Source organism: Anopheles coluzzii, chromosome 2 (genome assembly GCF_943734685.1).
Source record: "Anopheles coluzzii chromosome 2, AcolN3, whole genome shotgun sequence".
In the NCBI taxonomy this organism is placed as follows: domain Eukaryota; kingdom Metazoa; phylum Arthropoda; class Insecta; order Diptera; family Culicidae; genus Anopheles; species Anopheles coluzzii.
The window spans coordinates 81,975,885-81,999,699 of NC_064670.1; the positions used below are offsets into that span (position 1 = coordinate 81,975,885).

At 44.1% G+C, this 23,815-nt stretch overlaps 1 protein-coding gene across 27 annotated transcripts; it reads right to left on the reverse strand.

The window, feature by feature from the left end:
- Positions 1–1,576: 1,576 nt before the first annotated feature.
- On the reverse strand, positions 1,577–20,304 carry LOC120961657 (uncharacterized protein K02A2.6-like). 27 transcript variants are annotated; one of them, XM_049605016.1, is made up of 5 exons: positions 19,564–20,304; positions 17,848–19,277; positions 9,584–12,985; positions 8,831–9,510; positions 1,577–8,742 (listed from the first exon to the last, which is right to left on the reverse strand). In XM_049605016.1, exon 5 carries the CDS (start codon positions 5,364–5,366, stop codon positions 2,085–2,087), a length of 3,282 nt encoding a protein of 1,093 aa, XP_049460973.1. In that variant the 5' UTR covers positions 5,367–8,742; positions 8,831–9,510; positions 9,584–12,985; positions 17,848–19,277; positions 19,564–20,304; the 3' UTR covers positions 1,577–2,084. The 27 variants fall into 27 exon arrangements, with proteins under 27 accessions (XP_049460973.1, XP_049460980.1, XP_049460985.1 ...); XM_049605023.1 differs by lacking the exon at positions 17,848–19,277 and adding an exon at positions 13,272–13,843 and having other exon boundaries at positions 19,278–20,304; XM_049605028.1 differs by lacking the exon at positions 17,848–19,277 and adding an exon at positions 16,132–16,703 and having other exon boundaries at positions 19,278–20,304.
- Between the last annotated feature and the right edge of the window lie 3,511 nt (positions 20,305–23,815).

Consider the following 23,815-nt stretch of genomic DNA (forward strand, 5'->3'; position numbering starts at 1 on the left):
ACTTTAAGATATTTTTTTTTGCTGTTAATTTCTAACATGGTCTTAAATTATTTTTTTTTCATTCATATGTTATTGCTTTTTTGTACTGGATTTATACGCCAAATATAGTTTTCTGTAGGGGTTATTAAACCTTCTTGTCAATCTAGTGGTCTAGTAGTCATTCTTATGTAAGATAAAATCAGTATTGAAAATAGATTTGTTTGATACTTCTTGAATTATCAGCAAGTAATGACATTTAAATATGTTATCATTGATATTGTTAGTTTGATTCTTTGTGTTTCTTTGCTATTAGGCATATCTTATGCATCGCAAGCTCTAATGCTTGGCTTATATTCGTATTTACGTTAAAATTTGATTTTGTCATTTTTGCGTCTTATGTTTGATGTGGATTAATTTGATATCTTATTTGTATCTGTCATGCAAGGGGAATATATTCTAAACTATTTTTTTCTGCTGCTTTTGCAAATTCATGCAGCCTCATCAGTAACATTTTGAATTTACGGTACCTTGTTTAAATTCATAACATGTAATTAATTTTGCTGCTGCTGATGATGATGCTACGCTGCATTTTTACCGGTGCAAGGTGTTAAATCGGTGCTAGGTACATACTCGATGTTAGATGTGAAGTTCTGCGATGTCATCAGTCGCCACTCGATGTCTTGTCGGGGATGAGACACTTGTCCATTCACGTCTGCCAATCCATATTGGGCGGTGGGCTCGGTTTTTCTTTTCGTCTTCCACGGTGGGAACGGTTGTTCCATTCAATCACACTGACCACAGCTTGTTTTGCACTGCACTTTATCATTCCATATCACTTGCTCCAAGAATCGTATAGATTGCTATACTGTACTGTGCTGAACTTGGGTTGTTGTTAAAAGTTAGCTTTTTTTCTATAGTTTCCCATTTCAAGGTTACTCTACTAGGTAAACCGATCGCATGAGCGTTAATACGTTTTTACACATTTAGGTAGGTTCTCACAACACTGTGTACGGTTAATGTTTGTTCATCAATTAAACATTCAATTTGCACTTACACTGCACTAAATGTTTTTTCTTTTCATTCTGCACTGTACGGAACTTGCTTGTAGCTGTTCTTTCATCGTTATTGCTTTTGTTTACATATGGGTTACTTGCACCCGCTGCGTTGATGAATGTTCCGTAAAAAAATTGCACATTTGACACTTTTTTTTTCACTTTCCGCCGACTGCCGCTTATGGTCACAATACTTTTGGTTCGTCACACGACACTTACGCTTTACGTTACCGTTGTACGTATCACATTTTACTTGAAATAATTTGCTTACACTTCTGCCTGTCGATTGCAGATTAAGGTCACGGTCGCCATGTAATGCGATGATCGTACAACTGTACTTCGAGTACCGTCGCGGTAGGTCAGTTTTTACTGACATGAGCCGAGGTGGATTAAAACTTCGTTCGAGCGGACTTTTCGACACTTGATCGTCCAGGCGATCATAGAAACCTTTAGGAGGTTTCCCTTACTGGAAACGTTGGAGTTTAGAGGCCTTACCTTGGGCAGGGGGACATATCTAAACTCTTTAAATGAGAACTCGATAGATGTAGGATGGGCATAGTCCTATCCTGACAGTCCGAACGAATCTGACTTGCCATGATCGGAGTTGGTTTTATTTATACTCAAAAGAAGTTAAGGGTTTCTCACATTTGGTTCCGGGTTGTATGTTGGAAAGTTATTGTTTTCACTCAGCTAGTTACGTTTGTCTTTTGTTGACAAGAACGATGGTTCTTGTCACTAAGTTCCTGTTTTGGGTTTAATGCATATACTGTTCCTGCTTTGGGTTACATGCTGTTCCTGCTTATGTTGTGCGTTTCGGTTGTTTTTGATAAGTGTGTCACATCTGTTATTTGTTTGAATGGACGGCCTGAACTCTTCCGGTTGCGGTGCTATGATATGATTGTGACATCTATACGTATCGACGGACTGGACTAGACTGACCTACTTTATTACCAATACAAGTTACACTTTAAACTCACATATACTAATACATATTACTCTTAAACTAAAACCTCACGCATACACTACATTCTCCCGGACTAACTTGGATTTACACTATTTACAATATTTTCTTCTAGGCTGACCCTTTAATCGGTCAGATCGTCTGATCGGAGGCGATCTTGATTCACTTCGTTTCCGTTTGCGTATTTCATGGAATTTTACTTCTTTCTCTATTTCTATTGGAGGATGAAATGACCGGACGATACCTCTTTTGCGTATTTGGTTAATGTGGACTAATCTTGAAGATCCCTTTAAATTTACTAAATAGATGAGGGGGCTAACTTTCTTTAATACCGTAGCCGGTATCCATCGCAATATATCTTTAAAGTGATTCCTGTACCATATTTTTTCACCATATTTATATACTACAATTTTGTTTCTTTGGTACTTCCCCTTTCGATCCTTTCTATCTTGTTTACCACTTAGGTAGTTTTGTTCGTTCGGCTTAGTGACGGAATCTGATATAAAAGAATGCGTTACATCGTATTGCGTTTTTGGTCTATATGATAACATCTTACTAGATGGTGTTACTTTCGTTACTGTATGCGGCGTATTTCTATAATTTATGAGGAATTTGTTTATCTTCCTTACTAACGACAATGGTTTGCTTTTTTCATCCAATAAAAATTTACTCAGCACTTCCTTGACAGTTCTCACACCTCTCTCTGCTAAACCATTCGACTGTGGGTGGTATGGTGGTGATTTTGTAACTTTGACTTTATGTTTTTCTAGAAATACTTTAAATGCTTCGGAATTGAACGGAGGACCGTTATCAGACACTAACTCCTTTGGACTTCCGAAGTAAGCAAAGACTGACTCTAACTGTTCGATTATATCTGTAGCTTTCGACATATTAAGTACTCTCACGTCAATGTACTTTGTATATGCGTCTACGATTATTAATAACGTACGCGACTCAAAATATAATAGATCGACGTGTATCCTTTCAAAGGGCTGTTCTGCTTTCCTCCAAGTGGTGTCAACTATTTCTCTCTTTATCGGTTGACGTGCTTGACATACCTCACACGCTTGTACAAATTCAATTATGTCTTTATCCAACTTTCTCCACCACAAATGTTGCCTTACGTGCATTTTCATTCTAACTATTCCTTCGTGGTTTCCATGAAATTGGTGTAGTATTTTCGTTTTCAAGCGTTTTGGTACCACCACTCTTTCGTCGAAATATAAGACTTCTTGCTCAATCCCAAAATGATACCTTATTTTAAAGTATGGTATAAACTCTTGGTTTAGTTGTTTTGGCCATCCTTTCTTAACGTATTCATATAATTGCCGTATCTCTTCATCACTTTTTTGACTTTCTTTTAGTGTTTCTAGATCGATTGTCTCTTCTTCTAACACTTTTAGACTCAACTTTGTATCCTCTATCTTATTTTCCTCTGACAAAGGTAAACGCGACAGTGCATCAACATTGCTCATTTTCCTTCCAGCTCTATGTTCTATTGTGTACTCATAGTTTGCTAGTATTAACGACCATCTCTGTAATCTTGCAACAGCAATTTTCGACGTTCCTTTCGTAGGATTGAAAATCTCTTTGACTCCACTGTTGTCCGTTACTAATCTAAATTTTCTCCCATAAAGATAATTGTGAAATTTCTTCACTCCGAATACAACAGCTAGCGCTTCTCTATGGACTTGAGCGTAATTCTTTTGGGCTTCTGATAGTGACGCTGACGCAAACATAATTGGCTTTTCCTCGTTATTAATAACATGCGACAAAATTGCACCTATTCCATATGGACTTGCATCGACTTGCAAAACTAACGGTTTTTCGGGGTCATATGGAACTAACATTCTGTTTTCACATAGCAATATTTTCGACTTTTCAAACGCTTCTTGACATGATTTAGTCCATTCAAACTTTTTCTCTTTTCGCAACAATTGATATAAAGGGTATAATGTGGTTGATACATTTGGAAAGAATCTATGGTAATAATTCAGTAATCCCAAGTATGCTTGAAGTTGACTTATATTACTCGGTACTGGTGCTTTTACAATAGCTTCTACTTTGGATTCAATTGGGTGTATTCCATTACTCGTTATAGTGTGACCCAAATATTCTATACGTGACACATAAAAAACTGACTTATTCGCATTAATCTTTACGTTATGACTGTTCAATTTTTCCATTACTTCATATAAATTCGTTTTGCATTCTTCCGCATTTTTCCCTCCGACAATAATATCATCTATATATGCCAATCCTTTCGTATTTCTTAATATTTGATCTATTATACTTTGAAAGATCGCTGGGGCTGTATGGATTCCAAATGGCATACGTGTATAATTGAACAATCCTTTGGATGTATTAATCGTGCATATTTGTTTCGCAGACTCGGACAATTTGACTTGTAAATATGCACCTGATAAATCGATTTTACAAAATAATTTCCAATCAGAAATTTTAGCAAATATATCCTCAATTTTTGGAAGTGGATAATGTTCCATCGACAAATACTTATTCAGCGTTGCTTTTCCATCTAGACATAGCCTAACAGAACCATTTTCTTTTTCCACTATTACCACAGGACTCGCCCATTCGGAATACTTTGTTGGCACTAACACACCTTCTTCGACCATTTTGTTTAACTCTTCTTCGACTTTCCTTTGTAAGGTGAAGGGAACGGAATAGGCTTTATGAAAAATTGGACAATAATCCTCTTTCAATACTAAATTTGCCTCAAATCCCTTAATTGACTCATTTGACGCATTAATAGTACACGGAAATTTTTTTTGTAACTCAGCCAGCACATCTGATTCTACACTTTTTAACTCGAATGCTTTTCTCCAATCCGGAAACAAAACATCTAACCAATTTCTTCCTAGCAGTGGCGTAACACTTCTTTCCGATCGAATTATTATTAGTTCTAATTCAAATAATTTAGCGCACCTCGCTATTTCCACTTTTACACACATTTTTCCCATTGGCTTTATCGCTTGCCCTGACGCTGAGAAAAAGGATTCCTCGGTTGGTAGTATTTGTACATCGTTGAACATTTTAGTATATGTTTCTTCCGAAATTACACTAACACACGCACCGCAATCTATCTCAAACTCTAATTGCTTACTATTACAAGCAAGACGGACCATCTGAGGATTTTGACCTTTATCGCAATCTACTTTCCGTAGCTGACCTCTACTAGCGTTACTCATATGTTTTTTTGCAAACCGACACTTCGATGAAACGTGTCCCATTTTTCCACACACGTAACACTTCCACGCTTTTGCTGGACAAGTTGCAGGATTGTGCGCACGACCACAACGATGACACTCCGCACTTCTTCGTCTTTTGCTCCTGGCTGCTTCGACGATACACATACTCTCGTTCCAACTGCTTGCTCTGCTGCTGTACAGGTGTTTTACGCACGCTCGCTACCGCATGCATCTCCTTCTCCACCATCGCTGCGTTCTGCTGCTGCGCCCCTTCCCACGAACGCGCTATTTCACACGCATCCGCAAATTTCACTCTCGATTCTCTCAGCAACCGCGTCCGAAGCTCATGGTCTCGGATTCCAGCAACAAACTGATCCCTTAGCGCATCCGGTAAAAACGATCCATAATCGCACGATTTCGCTTTCGCTTTAAGGCTGATAATGTAGTCGTTTATCGACTGATCCGATGACTGTTTCAGCTTGCGAAATTGGTAGCGCTCCGACACGATATTCTCCACTGGTGTGAAATATTCACTTAAGGCATTCACTAAATCCTTATACGACTTTTCTCGTGGATCATCCGGTGAACAAATCTTTACTGCGGCTGAATACAATGACGCTCCCGCCATTGTCACCATGATCGGCACTTTCTTCTCTTCGGACACATCGTTGACCAAGAAAAACATTTCAAGCCGACTAGTGTACTCCTTAAAACATTCTCCCAAGACGTAGGGCTCAATGTTTCCCATAGTATTCATTTTTAACACTTCGACTTTTACTACGGGCTTGTTTAAAACAGGCTTGACTTTATCCTCGTCGCCAATTTGTGACATCTATACGTATCGACGGACTGGACTAGACTGACCTACTTTATTACCAATACAAGTTACACTTTAAACTCACATATACTAATACATATTACTCTTAAACTAAAACCTCACGCATACACTACAATGATCTGATTTACTGAATGTGTTATAATGAATGTGTTACAATGGTGTGGTTTGGCTTTCCAAAGTGTGTTACAATGTGTTTATAGCTGATAGTGTGTATTACAATATGTTCTGTATAGCAGATATGCTACAGCATTCTTCTTTTGTAAACCGGATCATTTATCTTTTTCACGTGTACTGAATTAACCATACGGTGATGGTTCATTTGACGCACCTTTAAACAACAGTTAAAGGAGAATTTCGAACGGTACAGTTTGGTTGAAGAAGACCTAAGAAGAAGAAGAAGAAAAAGAGAAAGAAATGCAGAGATTTTTTTGTAATATTTTTTAATCACTTGAATAGTTGGATTTTATTACGACGAATCTTGTTTAGCGTAGATGAATTCTACACAATTCTACTCATTTAACATTATGTACAAGTAAGTCATTACATAACTAATTTTGTTTTTGTAATTCACATCGGTTGTGTGCTAGATTCAGTTCGTTTGAAACAATATTTATGACGAATGAGGAAACATCATATCAAAATTACTAACTTTTTTCATAGGAAAGTTTTTAACGCACTACCACTAGTAAACGCTACTAGTAAATTTACTCACTTACGTAAAGCAACCGGGTCAACATGCCTACTATAAACTGAGAATAATCCGAAAATCTTCAAATAAATAAATAATAAATAAGTAACTTCAAATGTACATCTTACTAGAAACATTCGGTAAGAAAAGTAACAGAAAATCATACGAGTTAAAATTATTGAAAGTAATACCAGCAATGAAAGAATCAAACGTTATCTTGTTTTATGGCATATTTATCGTCGGCCGAAATAATCAAGCGTTTTTGGGAACGCCTGTCGGGAACGAGTTAAATGGTAAAAATACGGTAAAACCAGTCTAGCAAAGTTCCGTACAGCCGGAGGATCAAATAAGCAACACGCAGCACATAAAGAAGCAACATGCATACACATAATTGTCAAAGCAAGGATCGTAGGTCAAAATACATCAAGTATATTTAGGATAGAAGCGCAAGGAAACGATGGACGATGAAAATGTTGCGGGAACATTTGTTGCCAAATCGTGTGGACGAACTGTCAAACTCATGTTGCGGGAACATTTTTGTTGCGAGTGAAACAAATCGATTCGCTTCATGTTTATGTGTTGCAGGAACATTTTCGGACTTGTTTGATCATCAAAACAGATAAAAAATAATTTCAACTTAATTTTAAAATGTTTTTGTGAGCATATTTGTGCACAGTTTTTGAAATAAATAGGAAAATCCAAAAATGTTGCCATTGAACAAATGTTGCCGCAACATCATGTTCATAGACCCAGGCCTTATTGTTACCATAGCAGCAAAGTCAGTCCTGCGTATGTAGGCACGGTCTATTCGGGACTTGAATCCATGACGGGCATGTTGTTAGGTCGTACGAGTTGACGACTGTGCAACCAGACCGGCCCAAGTAAGTAAATAAGTTATTAAATTTTGATAGCTCAAGGGTGTTGTCAACGATGGGTGATTTTTTTTCCGGTGAGTGGTCTAGGGAACTGTCCGGGATGCCGCAGTCAGATAATAAGTTAAAATATGAGGTGTCCGACTTCAGGTAGCCGTTACTGTATATTTTTCTCTACTGTTTTCTCTTTAAGGAACCTCAACAAAAACCACGGATGTGACAGATTTATGAGATCAGCACAGTATTATGATATCTGTCGGGTTCTATTTATTCCTACCGTTGATGCTGTTTCTACAGCGGATGAAGATATCAGAAAATTTCTATATAATAGCCATCACAAGGAACGAACGCCGTTTCTTGATCTGAAACATTTTAGTTTTATCAAATCAAACAGATGCGAGATGTGGATCAACGACGTTTGAGCGATTTTGATCTCAGGTGTTGGAAAATGGGCAAAGTTGGCACTAATTATAACGCAGGAATGCTAAGCTACATCACACAACACACTAAACGACGTGGGAAGAGGGGAGGCAACCGTACTTTGTCTTCCCAAATATAAGTAAATTAATAAATGCTGTTCAAAAACTTGTTTAAACAATTATTAAATACTTGTATATCAGATATTGTTTTCAATCCAGTTTTATTACAAATCACGGAAATACATTTTTGTGTAACCTACACATTTTATGTCTGAAAATGAATTTTTCCTGCAATTATTTGGACGTGTTCGTATATCCTGTATATAGTGGTCGTATTTTATTCAAATTCAAACTATTCCTATCTATGTTCTCTAAAAATGGTATGTTGTTGTCTAAAGATAAAATATTCAACTCTTCATCCTTCCGTATTTTCTGTTCTGTTAACTGATGTTGGCTATGAAAGGTTTTTTGATAATCAAAGGAATCTTTTTTGACGAATTCTAAACTCAAAGCGCAACTATTTCAACATTTGTTTCCCGAAGTCCAACATGTTGACCAAAGATTGTTGAAGTTATTAGGCATCGATCATAGCCGGTTATAGCAATACTGCGTGCTCAGTCTTTATGGCCGTTGAGAATAATATGCCGGCAGAAGGCTCCGCTATAGGGTATTACTCCATCTTGAGCTCATGGGGCACAGCAGAAATTTCAGTCAGTTAGTTGGTCTGTGGAATAAAAGGATGAACAGAAATTAAATTAGATGATTGAAATTCAGTTAAATAATTAAACTAAACTATTTAACAATAGCTGTACCTTATAGTGAACAAGTCCAACGAACAAAGTTCATCCAAAACTGTCATACAACCATGATGAGTACCCAATGTTGTCATTCTTTAAATGCATGTGATGTGAGCATTAGTTTCGAAAAAACCATCATCATTCCCCTTTCCGCTTACAATACGATGCTGGGTGATGTTCATGTATGTATGTTCATGTATTACTACTTCGTCATCGTTTATGAAGCAAAGTCTGGATTTCGTTTTCGAATCCAATTGGCTTGTTATTCTGCTACAAGATCACTCGAGTTCATCGCAGCTCCGCAACTGTCCAACGACTTTCGATCGATTCATTCAGAACATTCGATGCACCATATCCACCAGCACCCATGTTGGCGCGATTGTAGTTGACATTCATGCTCTGTTTCTTTGCTCTATTGTTCTTCTTCTTCCTCCATTTGGCGTAGCGTTCTATGCGGACACGCTGGATTATATAGGTTTTCAAGGCTTATACAGGTACCACTTAGTCGAATAGTTGGTCGTTGCCACCGGGGGAACACCGGGGTCCATTCTAGGCTTGAACCCATCACAAGCATACCATTGAAACGTACGAGTTGACGACTGGTTCGCGGGACCGGCCCATTATATATATCTCTATTGTATAAGACTCTAATGTTATGTTTCACTTAAAAACATGGTCAGAATCTATAGAGAAATCTGTGAATTGAAAAGAAAATGGGCGTTAAACGGGTATTCTTAATAACACAGTTCATGTAGAGCTAAAGCTTACCAGTTGGGAAACCTAGCACAAATCCGGGAGATCGATGATGGTTTTTCTCTGCTCAAAATGTGTACGGTTGTTATTTCAACAAGTTTCTATCAGGCCTTTCTGCTGCAAACTGTATCACCGGCAACATGATCTTTGATACTTAATTATTTTCTAATCTTCAATATTGATTTACAAACTTCTTGTTTGAACCGAATTGCTTTCATTATCACATTACTATTTTCCCTATACTTTAATTGATTTTTGAAACTCTATCAGTATTTATGAACAACAGTTCATGTGGCTCGTGCAACTTACTTCCATATTCGCTTAGTTATGTGTTGGTTTTGATGTATGCTAGAACTTTTGTAAAAAGTAAATGAGGTATAATCTGGTACTTGATGGCACTTAATGTCTGATGGGAAAATACTCCTAAATCATAATCAACTTGCGATGAATTTAAATTTACGAGAACAACGGAATAGGCAAACGCTGGATTTACGAGAACACCGCCAATCATCTAATACATCGTCATTTGATGATTTTTATACTTGTTAACATTGATGTGAATTTGCAACGGAATGATTTGTAAAATATATTATAACTATCTTTTACATTGTATTTGTACTTTCTGCGTCAAACATTAACTCACATGTGAAACCTAATTAATTATTTTTCTTTTCGTCCTCTACTCCTGCCATCTCTTCTTTTTTTGTATTTTTTATAATTTTGTTATATTTTTTGAACTCAAACTGAGTATAACTCCAGGTATAAGGTAAACACCAACCTTTTTCCCGGTTACTGGAATACAGTTTCCATGTCCACAGTACCAGTAACGAAAACAAGCACTGCAACACAAAAGCACTGTTCCCCTTTTAGACGCTTGGAAATCTCTCCTTATTAAATCCTCCTGATTGGGCCAATAGTACCAGATCCAAGCCACCAGTACCGATGCCCACTTCAGAGCAAACTCTAGGTAGGGTAGCATTCTCAAGCCCGAACTCCGAGATTCCCAGTCTCGTTCCGGGCTCAAGATCATCCCACAGTCCCCTCCAGGACGCTTGGACGTCCCTCACCACAGTTGAGCGCTTGTGATTGGGCCAATAGTACCGGTTCCAAGCTACCAGTACCGATGCCCACCTCACAGCATTCTCTGGGGCTCTTGGGCAGCCCCCTTCCTACTCGTGTTACGATCCAGGAACAAAGCACTGGTCCCAAACATCCAATACCGATACCCGGTCTAACTATCTACGGGACATTTGTGATCAAACCTTTCTCAAGCCCGTACTCCGAGATTCCCAGTCTCGTTCCGGGCTCAAGATCATCCCACAGTCCCCTCCAGAACGCTTGGACGTCCCTCACCACAGTTGAGCGCTTGTGATTGGCCAATAGTACCGGTTCCAAGCTACCAGTACCGATGCCCACCTCACAGCATTCTCTGGGGCTCTTGGGCAGCCCCCTTCCTACTCGTGTTACGATCCAGGAACAAAGCACTGGTCCCAAACATCCAATACCGATACCCGGTCTAACTATCTACGGGACATTTGTGATCAAACCTTTCTCAAGCCCGTACTCCGAGATTCCCAGTCTCGTTCCGGGCTCAAGATCATCCCACAGTCCCCTCCAGGACGCTTGGACGTCCCTCACCACAGTTGAGCGCTTGTGATTGGGCCAATAGTACCGGTTCCAAGCTACCAGTACCGATGCCCACCTCACAGCATTCTCTGGGGCTCTTGGGCAGCCCCCTTCCTACTCGTGTTACGATCCAGGAACAAAGCACTGGTCCCAAACATCCAATACCGATACCCGGTCTAACTATCTACGGGACATTTGTGATCAAACCTTTCTCAAGCCCGTACTCCGAGATTCCCAGTCTCGTTCCGGGCTCAAGATCATCCCACAGGCCCCTCCAGGACGCTTGGACGTCCTCCACCACAGTTGAGCGCTTGTGATTGGGCCAATAGTACCGGTTCCAAGCTACCAGTACCGATGCCCACCTCACAGCATTCTCTGGGGCTCTTGGGCAGCCCCCTTCCTACTCGTGTTACGATCCAGGAACAAAGCACTGGTCCCAAACATCCAATACCGATACCCGGTCTAACTATCTACGGGACATTTGTGATCAAACCTTTCTCAAGCCCGTACTCCGAGATTCCCAGTCTCGTTTCGGGCTCAAGATCATCCCACAGTCCCCTCCAGGACGCTTGGACGTCCCCCACCACAGTTGAGCGCTTGTGATTGGGCCAATAGTACCGGTTCCAAGCTACCAGTACCGATGCCCACCTCACAGCATTCTCTGGGGCTCTTGGGCAGCCCCCTTCCTACTCGTGTTACGATCGAGGAACAAAGCACTGGTCCCAAACATCCAATACCGATACCCGGTCTAACTATCTACGGGACATTTGTGATCAAACCTTTCTCAAGCCCGTACTCCGAGATTCCCAGTCTCGTTCCGGGCTCAAGATCATCCCACAGTCCCCTCCAGGACGCTTGGACGTCCCTTACCACAGTTGAGCGCTTGTGATTGGGCCAATAGTACCGGTTCCAAGCTACCAGTACCGATGCCCACCTCACAGCATTCTCTGGGGCTCTTGGGCAGCCCCCTTCCTACTCGTGTTACGATCCAGGAACAAAGCACTGGTCCCAAACATCCAATACCGATACCCGGTCTAACTATCTACGGGACATTTGTGATCAAACCTTTCTCAAGCCCGTACTCCGAGATTCCCAGTCTCGTTCCGGGCTCAAGATCATCCCACAGTCCCCTCCAGGACGCTTGGACGTCCTCCACCACAGTTGAGCGCTTGTGATTGGGCCAATAGTACCGGTTCCAAGCTACCAGTACCGATGCCCACCTCACAGCATTCTCTGGGGCTCTTGGGCAGCCCCCTTCCTACTCGTGTTACGATCCAGGAACAAAGCACTGGTCCCAAACATCCAATACCGATACCCGGTCTAACTATCTACGGGACATTTGTGATCAAACCTTTCTCAAGCCCGTACTCCGAGATTCCCAGTCTCGTTTCGGGCTCAAGATCATCCCACAGTCCCCTCCAGGACGCTTGGACGTCCCTCACCACAGTTGAACGCTTGTGATTGGGCCAATAGTACCGGTTCCAAGCTACCAGTACCGATGCCCACCTCACAGCATTCTCTGGGGCTCTTGGGCAGCCCCCTTCCTACTCGTGTTACGATCCAGGAACAAAGCACTGGTCCCAAACATCCAATACCGATACCCGGTCTAACTATCTACGGGACATTTGTGATCAAACCTTTCTCAAGCCCGTACTCCGAGATTCCCAGTCTCGTTCCGGGCTCAAGATCATCCCACAGTCCCCTCCAGGACGCTTGGAGTCCCCCACCACAGTTGAGCGCTTGTGATTGGGCCAATAGTACCGGTTCCAAGCTACCAGTACCGATGCCCACCTCACAGCATTCTCTGGGACTCTTGGGCAGCCCCCTTCCTACTCGTGTTACGATCCAGGAACAAAGCACTGGTCCCAAACATCCAATACCGATACCCGGTCTAACTATCTACGGGACATTTGTGATCAAACCTTTCTCAAGCCCGTACTCCGAGATTCCCAGTCTCGTTCCGGGCTCAAGATCATCCCACAGTCCCCTCCAGGACGCTTGGACGTCCCTCACCACAGTTGAGCGCTTATGATTGGGCCAATAGTACCGGTTCCAAGCTACCAGTACCGATGCCCACCTCACAGCATTCTCTGGGGCTCTTGGGCAGCCCCCTTCCTACTCGTGTTACGATCCAGGAACAAAGCACTGGTCCCAAACATCCAATACCGATACCCGGTCTAACTATCTACGGGACATTTGTGATCAAACCTTTCTCAAGCCCGTACTCCGAGATTCCCAGTCTCGTTCCGGGCTCAAGATCATCCCACAGTCCCCTCCAGGACGCTTGGACGTCCCTCACCACAGTTGAACGCTTGTGATTGGGCCAATAGTACCGGTTCCAAGCTACCAGTACCGATGCCCACCTCACAGCATTCTCTGGGGCTCTTGGGCAGCCCCCTTCCTACTCGTGTTACGATCCAGGAACAAAGCACTGGTCCCAAACATCCAATACCGATACCCGGTCTAACTATCTACGGGACATTTGTGATCAAACCTTTCTCAAGCCCGTACTCCGAGATTCCCAGTCTCGTTCCGGGCTCAAGATCATCCCACAGTCCCCTCCAGGACGCTTGGACGTCCCCCACCACAGTTGAGCGCTTGTGATTGGGCCAATAGTACCGGTTCCAAGCTACCAGTACCGATGCCCACCTCACAGCATTCTCTGGGGCTCTTGGGCAGCCCCCTTCCTACTCGTGTTACGATCCAGGAACAAAGCACTGGTCCCAAACATCCAATACCGATACCCGGTCTAACTATCTACGGGACATTTGTGATCAAACCTTTCTCAAGCCCGTACTCCGAGATTCCCAGTCTCGTTCCGGGCTCAAGATCATCCCACAGTCCCCTCCAGGACGCTTGGACGTCCCTCACCACAGTTGAACGCTTGTGATTGGGCCAATAGTACCGGTTCCAAGCTACCAGTACCGATGCCCACCTCACAGCATTCTCTGGGGCTCTTGGGCAGCCCCCTTCCTACTCGTGTTACGATCCAGGAACAAAGCACTGGTCCCAAACATCCAATACCGATACCCGGTCTAACTATCTACGGGACATTTGTGATCAAACCTTTCTCAAGCCCGTACTCCGAGATTCCCAGTCTCGTTCCGGGCTCAAGATCATCCCACAGTCCCCTCCAGGACGCTTGGACGTCCCTCACCACAGTTGAGCGCTTGTGATTGGGCCAATAGTACCGGTTCCAAGCTACCAGTACCGATGCCCACCTCACAGCATTCTCTGGGGCTCTTGGGCAGCCCCCTTCCTACTCGTGTTACGATCCAGGAACAAAGCACTGGTCCCAAACATCCAATACCGATACCCGGTCTAACTATCTACGGGACATTTGTGATCAAACCTTTCTCAAGCCCGTACTCCGAGATTCCCAGTCTCGTTCCGGGCTCAAGATCATCCCACAGTCCCCTCCAGGACGCTTGGACGTCCCTCACCACAGTTGAACGCTTGTGATTGGGCCAATAGTACCGGTTCCAAGCTACCAGTACCGATGCCCACCTCACAGCATTCTCTGGGGCTCTTGGGCAGCCCCCTTCCTACTCATGTTACGATCCAGGAACAAAGCACTGGTCCCAAACATCCAATACCGATACCCGGTCTAACTATCTACGGGACATTTGTGATCAAACCTTTCTCAAGCCCGTACTCCGAGATTCCCAGTCTCGTTCCGGGCTCAAGATCATCCCACAGTCCCCTCCAGGACGCTTGGACGTCCCCCACCACATTTGAGCGCTTGTGATTGGGCCAATAGTACCGGTTCCAAGCTACCAGTACCGATGCCCACCTCACAGCATTCTCTGGGGCTCTTGGGCAGCCCCCTTCCTACTCGTGTTACGATCCAGGAACAAAGCACTGGTCCCAAACATCCAATACCGATACCCGGTCTAACTATCTACGGGACATTTGTGATCAAACCTTTCTCAAGCCCGTACTCCGAGATTCCCAGTCTCGTTCCGGGCTCAAGATCATCCCACAGTCCCCTCCAGGACGCTTGGACGTCCCTCACCACAGTTGAACGCTTGTGATTGGGCCAATAGTACCGGTTCCAAGCTACCAGTACCGATGCCCACCTCACAGCATTCTCTGGGGCTCTTGGGCAGCCCCCTTCCTACTCGTGTTACGATCCAGGAACAAAGCACTGGTCCCAAACATCCAATACCGATACCCAGTCTAACTATCTACGGGACATTTGTGATCAAACCTTTATCAAGCCCGTACTCCGAGATTCCCAGTCTCGTTCCGGGCTCAAGATCATCCCACAGTCCCCTCCAGGACGCTTGGACGTCCCTCACCACAGTTGAACGCTTGTGATTGGGCCAATAGTACCGGTTCCAAGCTACCAGTACCGATGCCCACCTCACAGCATTCTCTGGGGCTCTTGGGCAGCCCCCTTCCTACTCGTGTTACGATCCAGGAACAAAGCACTGGTCCCAAACATCCAATACCGATACCCGGTCTAACTATCTACGGGACATTTGTGATCAAACCTTTCTCAAGCCCATACTCCGAGATTCCCAGTCTCGTTCCGGGCTCAAGATCATCCCACAGTCCCCTCCAGGACGCTTGGACGTCCCTCACCACAGTTGAACGCTTGTGATTGGGCCAATAGTACCGGTTCCAAGCTACCAGTACCGATGCCCACCTCACAGCATTCTCTGGGGCTCTTGGGCAGCCCCCTTCCTACTCGTGTTACGATCCAGGAACAAAGCACTGGTCCCAAACATCCAATACCGATACCCGGTGGAACTATCTACGGGACATTTGTGATCAAACCTTTCTCAAGCCCGTACTCCGAGATTCCCAGTCTCGTTCCGGGCTCAAGATCATCCCACAGTCCCCTCCAGGACGCTTGGACGTCCTCCACCACAGTTGAGCGCTTGTGATTGGGCCAATAATACCGGTTCCAAGCTACCAGTACCGATGCCCACCTCACAGCATTCTCTGGGGCTCTTGGGCAGCCCCCTTCCTACTCGTGTTACGATCCAGGAACAAAGCACTGGTCCCAAACATCCAATACCGATACCCGGTCTAACTATCTACGGGACATTTGTGATCAAACCTTTCTCAAGCCCGTACTCCGAGATTCCCAGTCTCGTTCCGGGCTCAAGATCATCCCACAGTCCCCTCCAGGACGCTTGGACGTCCCTCACCACAGTTGAGCGCTTGTGATTGGGCCAATAGTACCGGTTCCAAGCTACCAGTACCGATGCCCACCTCACAGCATTCTCTGGGGCTCTTGGGCAGCCCCCTTCCTACTCGTGTTACGATCCAGGAACAAAGCACTGGTCCCAAACATCCAATACCGATACCCGGTCTAACTATCTACGGGACATTTGTGATCAAACCTTTCTCAAGCCCGTACTCCGAGATTCCCAGTCTCGTTCCGGGCTCAAGATCATCCCACAGTCCCCTCCAGGACGCTTGGACGTCCCCCACCACAGTTGAGCGCTTGTGATTGGGCCAATAGTACCGGTTCCAAGCTACCAGTACCGATGCCCACCTCACAGCATTCTCTGGGGCTCTTGGGCAGCCCCCTTCCTACTCGTGTTACGATCCAGGAACAAAGCACTGGTCCCAAACATCCAATACCGATACCCGGTCTAACTATCTACGGGACATTTGTGATCAAACCTTTCTCAAGCCCGTACTCCGAGATTCCCAGTCTCGTTCCGGGCTCAAGATCATCCCACAGTCCCCTCCAGGACGCTTGGACGTCCCTCACCACAGTTGAACGCTTGTGATTGGGCCAATAGTACCGGTTCCAAGCTACCAGTACCGATGCCCACCTCACAGCATTCTCTGGGGCTCTTGGGCAGCCCCCTTCCTACTCGTGTTACGATCCAGGAACAAAGCACTGGTCCCAAACATCCAATACCGATACCCGGTCTAACTATCTACGGGACATTTGTGATCAAACCTTTCTCAAGCCCGTACTCCGAGATTCCCAGTCTCGTTCCGGGCTCAAGATCATCCCACAGTCCCCTCCAGGACGCTTGGACGTCCCTCACCACAGTTGAGCGCTTGTGATTGGGCCAATAGTACCGGTTCCAAGCTACCAGTACCGATGCCCACCTCACAGCATTCTCTGGGGCTCTTGGGCAGCCCCCTTCCTACTCGTGTTACGATCCAGGAACAAAGCACTGGTCCCAAACATCCAATACCGATACCCGGTCTAACTATCTACGGGACATTTGTGATCAAACCTTTCTCAAGCCCGTACTCCGAGATTCCCAGTCTCGTTCCGGGCTCAAGATCATCCCACAGTCCCCTCCAGGACGCTTGGACGTCCCTCACCACAGTTGAACGCTTGTGATTGGGCCAATAGTACCGGTTCCAAGCTACCAGTACCGATGCCCACCTCACAGCATTCTCTGGGGCTCTTGGGCAGCCCCCTTCCTACTCATGTTACGATCCAGGAACAAAGCACTGGTCCCAAACATCCAATACCGATACCCGGTCTAACTATCTACGGGACATTTGTGATCAAACCTTTCTCAAGCCCGTACTCCGAGATTCCCAGTCTCGTTCCGGGCTCAAGATCATCCCACAGTCCCCTCCAGGACGCTTGGACGTCCCCCACCACATTTGAGCGCTTGTGATTGGGCCAATAGTACCGGTTCCAAGCTACCAGTACCGATGCCCACCTCACAGCATTCTCTGGGGCTCTTGGGCAGCCCCCTTCCTACTCGTGTTACGATCCAGGAACAAAGCACTGGTCCCAAACATCCAATACCGATACCCGGTCTAACTATCTACGGGACATTTGTGATCAAACCTTTCTCAAGCCCGTACTCCGAGATTCCCAGTCTCGTTCCGGGCTCAAGATCATCCCACAGTCCCCTCCAGGACGCTTGGACGTCCCTCACCACAGTTGAGCGCTTGTGATTGGGCCAATAGTACCGGTTCCAAGCTACCAGTACCGATGCCCACCTCACAGCATTCTCTGGGGCTCTTGGGCAGCCCCCTTCCTACTCGTGTTACGATCCAGGAACAAAGCACTGGTCCCAAACATCCAATACCGATACCCGGTCTAACTATCTACGGGACATTTGTGATCAAACCTTTCTCAAGCCCGTACTCCGAGATTCCCAGTCTCGTTCCGGGCTCAAGATCATCCCACAGTCCCCTCCAGGACGCTTGGACATCCTCCACCACAGTTGAGCGCTTGTGATTGGGCCAATAGTACCGGTTCCAAGCTACCAGTACCGATGCCCACCTCACAGCATTCTCTGGGGCTCTTGGGCAGCCCCCTTCCTACTCGTGTTACGATCCAGGAACAAAGCACTGGTCCCAAACATCCAATACCGATACCCGGTCTAACTATCTACGGGACATTTGTGATCAAACCTTTCTCAAGCCCGTAATCCGAGATTCCCAGTCTCGTTCCGGGCTCAAGATCATCCCACAGTCCCCTCCAGGACGCTTGGACGTCCTCCACCACAGTTGAGCGCTTGTGATTGGGCCAATAGTACCGGTTCCAAGCTACCAGTACCGATGCCCACCTCACAGCATTCTCTGGGGCTCTTGGGCAGCCCCCTTCCTACTCGTGTTACGATCCAGGAACAAAGCACTGGTCCCAAACATCCAATACCGATACCCGGTCTAACTATCTACGGGACATTTGTGATCAAACCTTTCTCAAGCCCGTACTCCGAGATTCCCAGTCTCGTTCCGGGCTCAAGATCATCCCACAGTCCCCTCCAGGACGCTTGGACGTCCCTCACCACAGTTGAGCGCTTGTGATTGGGCCAATAGTACCGGTTCCAAGCTACCAGTACCGATGCCCACCTCACAGCATTCTCTGGGGCTCTTGGGCAGCCCCCTTCATACTCGTGTTACGATCCAGGAACAAAGCACTGGTCCCAAATATCCAATACCGATACCCGGTCTAACTATCTACGGGACATTTGTGATCAAACCTTTCTCAAGCCCATACTCCGAGATTCCCAGTCTCGTTCCGGGCTCAAGATCATCCCACAGTCCCCTCCAGGACGCTTGGACGTCCCTCACCACAGTTGAGCGCTTGTGATTGGGCCAATAGTACCGGTTCCAAGCTACCAGTACCGATGCCCACCTTACAGCATTCTCTGGGGCTCTTGGGCAGCCCCCTTCCTACTCGTGTTACGATCCAGGAACAAAGCACTGATCCCAAACATCCAATACCGATACCCGGTCTAACTATCTACGGGACATTTGTGATCAAACCTTTCTCAAGCCCATACTCCGAGATTCCCAGTCTCGTTCCGGGCTCAAGATCATCCCACAGTCCCCTCCAGGACGCTTGGACGTCCCTCACCACAGTTGAACGCTTGTGATTGGGCCAATAGTACCGGTTCCAAGCTACCAGTACCGATGCCCACCTCACAGCATTCTCTGGGGCTCTTGGGCAGCCCCCTTTCCTACTCGTGTTACGATCCAGGAACAAAGCACTGGTCCCAAACATCCAATACCGATACCCGGTCTAACTATCTACGGGACATTTGTGATCAAACCTTTCTCAAGCCCGTACTCCGAGATTCCCAGTCTCGTTCCGGGCTCAAGATCATCCCACAGTCCCCTCCAGGACGCTTGGACGTCCTCCACCACAGTTGAGCGCTTGTGATTGGGCCAATAGTACCGGTTCCAAGCTACTAGTACCGATGCCCACCTCATAGCATTCTCTGGGGCTCTTGGGCAGCCCCCTTCCTACTCGTGTCACGATCCAGGAACAAAGCACTGGTCCCAAACATCCAATACCGATACCTGTCGTTACGATCGCTTAAACCATAATTCGTTCATAAAGAACGAATCATTTCATACCTGTTTACAGGAAACAGCTTACTATTCCCTAAAGGATGCTGTGTTCGAACATCGCTCCAGCTGCTTTCTTTTGGTACACCTTCCTTGGAAAGCAGCACCGTCCCTTTGGTTAGGCTTCAACGAGCGGACAAAGCTCATCAAAACCGACATCCGGCAGCGCCACGAGGAGGCAGGGATCGGATTTTGCCAGTGGACTAAACGTACCATCAGCACCCTGGCGAGGCACATTCCTCTACTTTGGTACAGTCCACTGCGAGACGGATTCGCTAATACCGGCTCGTGCCGTAAAATGAAATTTCAATTGTGAGTTACATGTGATCAGACGGATTGCTGTATTTATGCAGCTATTGCAGAAGAGCAACTGTTGTATTATTGTATTATTGTGCAAAGTATTGTATTTATTGTAATTTATTTAGTTAAAATCGTTGTATATAAATCTGTCTGATAAATCTCGTTAAATAGATAAGTCTATAAAGGCGTTTGTCCATGTCAATACTTGTTCTGTAGTTGTATTTTCTTACTAAGACACGATAATAATCTTGTAATTAGCTTATAAACACAGTCGAAGTCGAATATTACGTATTTCCGCTAAAATACATGTGATGGATAGGATTTTTTTAAATTTATAATTTCTATACACTTTTCCATTCATCTATAAGAAGTCTTACAGTCAATTGTGATGTTTCTCTCGTTTAATCAAATTGCTTTTTTTTGCAAAAAAAAAAAAAAAAACCATTTATTTTGAATTTGAAAATTCCTGAAATTCTACGGATGAACTATCAAAATTAGGTATAAAACCGCGGATATCTCTAATATCGCTTCAGTCAAGAACCACGTAACTCGTGAACAGACTGTACATGCACGCTTCAGTCAAGAACCACGTAAGTCGTGAACAGACTGTACATGCACGCTTCATAGTCATGTCGGAGATGTACAGGTATTCCCCGATATACGCTATACGCAATTTCGCTGTACGACTCTTAAAATGTGAGCAAATTATACTGATATGGTCGAATTTTGGAGATCATCTTAAAAGGCATAAAATTGTAATTTTCAGTTAAGATAGATAAAATAACTAATTTAGTGGCTAAAACCTACCATTGTATGCAAAATCATACGAAAATTAGCGATAATTTGAATGAAACTCGTCATTCGACTTACGCTATTGACTCCGGTCTGCATTGGTAGCGTATATTGGGAAAAAAAACCTGTATTACAATGTTGACCGACAAAAAAAGAAACAAAAAACACGTTCCTTTTTTAACATAAGTTCTATTCTCATTTGGCCTTCACAGTTCCCCAGGTAAATTTTAGCTGATGGTTGTGTTTGAACTTCAATTTTGCTTGTATATCATGTTTTTCGTATTAAAATAACATACAATATTTGACATACCGACATACAGACCCTTCAATACTTCCACTCATGAAGCCACTGGTTAATTGTTAAAAACACGTATCTTTATATTAGCTTTGATAAACTTTGGCACTTTGCATATAGGGTTTCCCACGATTCATTGGTTGGTTCCCATCAATTTTTGATATGTTTCCATTTTTTGGTGCGTTCCCACGATTTTTGGCCGTTTTTCAGAATTGTTTGGTCCAATTGTATTGATATCCAATCGGAAAATACCAATAAATTATGGGAACGAACCAAAAATCTATAGGAACTGACCAATAAATCGCGGAAAACCCTGCAAGACAAATGCCGGTTCGTACTTTTACTTCTTCCAGTACCGCATCAAAACCGTGTTTGGAAATAACACACACATTGACGGCTTTTTACTCTCGCTAATTCGGGGAATAATCACTACTGCGTCATTAACCCATACTAGTGTATCTTCTCGTACAGCTCATAGTTTACCATGTGCTCCAACGCTCGGAAGAATATTTGTACATTTTCACCTTTAAAATCACATTTTTACAATACCACAAGAAACTACTGACAAAACTACACACAACACGAATCAACACATTTACTGATTCCAGTCCGCTTGAAGCCGACGTTTGTCCTTGGTTCGAACCGTCCAGAGTGTGCGAGAGATGCTATCAAACTGAAGAAACAAGAGAAGCCCATCGCCGTTCTTGTACTCTTTCGCAGGGTAGACATACATTTTGCTTTGCTAGGCGCTGTGCTACGGGTAGCATTGAGGAATGAGAGAGAGAGAGAGAGAGAATACGAAAGGCAGTTTTGAAGCTGGGCAAACAAGGTTGCCAAATGGTACGATTTTCAATGTGTGAGAGCTTACCTAGAGCCGGCTGATCGTGTGTTACTCACACCGCTATGAAATTCCTGTACCTCTCGTGCCGTTAAATTCAAAATAGAACATTGACACCAACACATGCACATCATAAATTGGAGGGAAAATTCGCGATGATGAATTGTATTGTTTCAGATTCTATTGGAATTATTATGCCTTATTGAAAACTATTTAACACGTTGTACAGTGACGCATTTAATTATTTTTTTTACTCAGGAGTAACGGTCCAAAAAGGCCGTATTGCTTAAGCATTTAATTATTTAATATAAGCGTAAGTATAATATAAGCATCATCGCTATCAATATAATTATTTAGCTCATGTGTATAAAAGTAGATTTTTCTGTGCTCTCATTTCTCCGATATTGTTACCAGTCGATAGGCAAATTTTAAAGGTAATATAATCATACCATGTACCGTACATTTAATGTCGATTTAATGCCTATTTTTCATGTAAATTGTACCCCTTGTTGTGCCTGTGATTATGAAGGATTGAATTCCTGATCATGTCAGTTCGTATTTTGTTATGTTACTTGACCATTATTTTGCTCTGTCTGCATCTACGCCAGGTTGCAGGTACATGTTAGCAATACATTACAATTTGTATGATTGAAACATGGGTAGTAGCTAGATCTGTCAACAGTATGGTCAAGAAGTAATGTAATTCCATGGAACAAAAGATAGAAACAACCACGTGTTTGCGTGGTAGGAGCAAATACGTGCAGAGAAATGGCGAGAGGTACAGCTGTTCGTAACAAAAAGAAGATAACAAAGCAACTGCAAAAACGAAACGAAGGGCAGGAAGAGCATGAGAATCGTACCATCTTTCGCGAGAGAGTTTACAGGGTTTGCGATGCGTTTCGGATTTCACGATTTGTTTTTTTATCACGTTCAGCGCTAAAAATTTGTGTGAACTTTCCCCTGTGGCGACGGAGGTCGGATCGGACCACCAGAGCCGTTTTGATTGGAGAGTATTCTCTCAGGGACCGAGAGTGCATATTCTTCATAAGAACATCGTCGGCCTGTATTGTCTTTTGTATGACTTTTTCTGTATGTATGACTTTTTTTTATTTCCCTGTATGATCCCAAATGAAACATAAATGCAGTTTAAATTGATTTTCTAATGAATTTTATTAAAACAATTCAAACACATGTGAGGTTTTTTGACCGATAGCATAAATTTGGAACTCTACGTAAACACAAAATCACTCTGATGTGATCAAAATTGCTCTGACCACATCAGTAAGTTGTGAATTTAGCCAAAGGTCTCAAGACATCGCTTTGGAGATTTGATTGTTTCGTTTCTAAAGAAATGTTTACTGAGTGCATGGTCTGGCTCTTAACTCGCTTATCAGTTTTGCATTGTATTGTTTCGCCGTACCGTGTGCGCTGCTCGCTCGCGGTCGACTTATGACGAAGTGCCGGCACACCAGAACACTGTGCAAAATACGCGTAGCGCTCAACGTGTTAAAATGTTTCTAGACAACATTCTAACTGTCTCGTTTGCCAAATTTACGCGTGAAACTAATAAACGACAATCGCTTAGTCGTCCTCAATC

Excerpts from the sequence above, each read along its gene's own strand:
- LOC120961657 (XM_049605033.1), bottom strand. The coding sequence starts at position 5,366 with ATGTGTATCGTCGAAGCAGCCAGGAGCAAAAGACGAAGAAGTGCGGAG.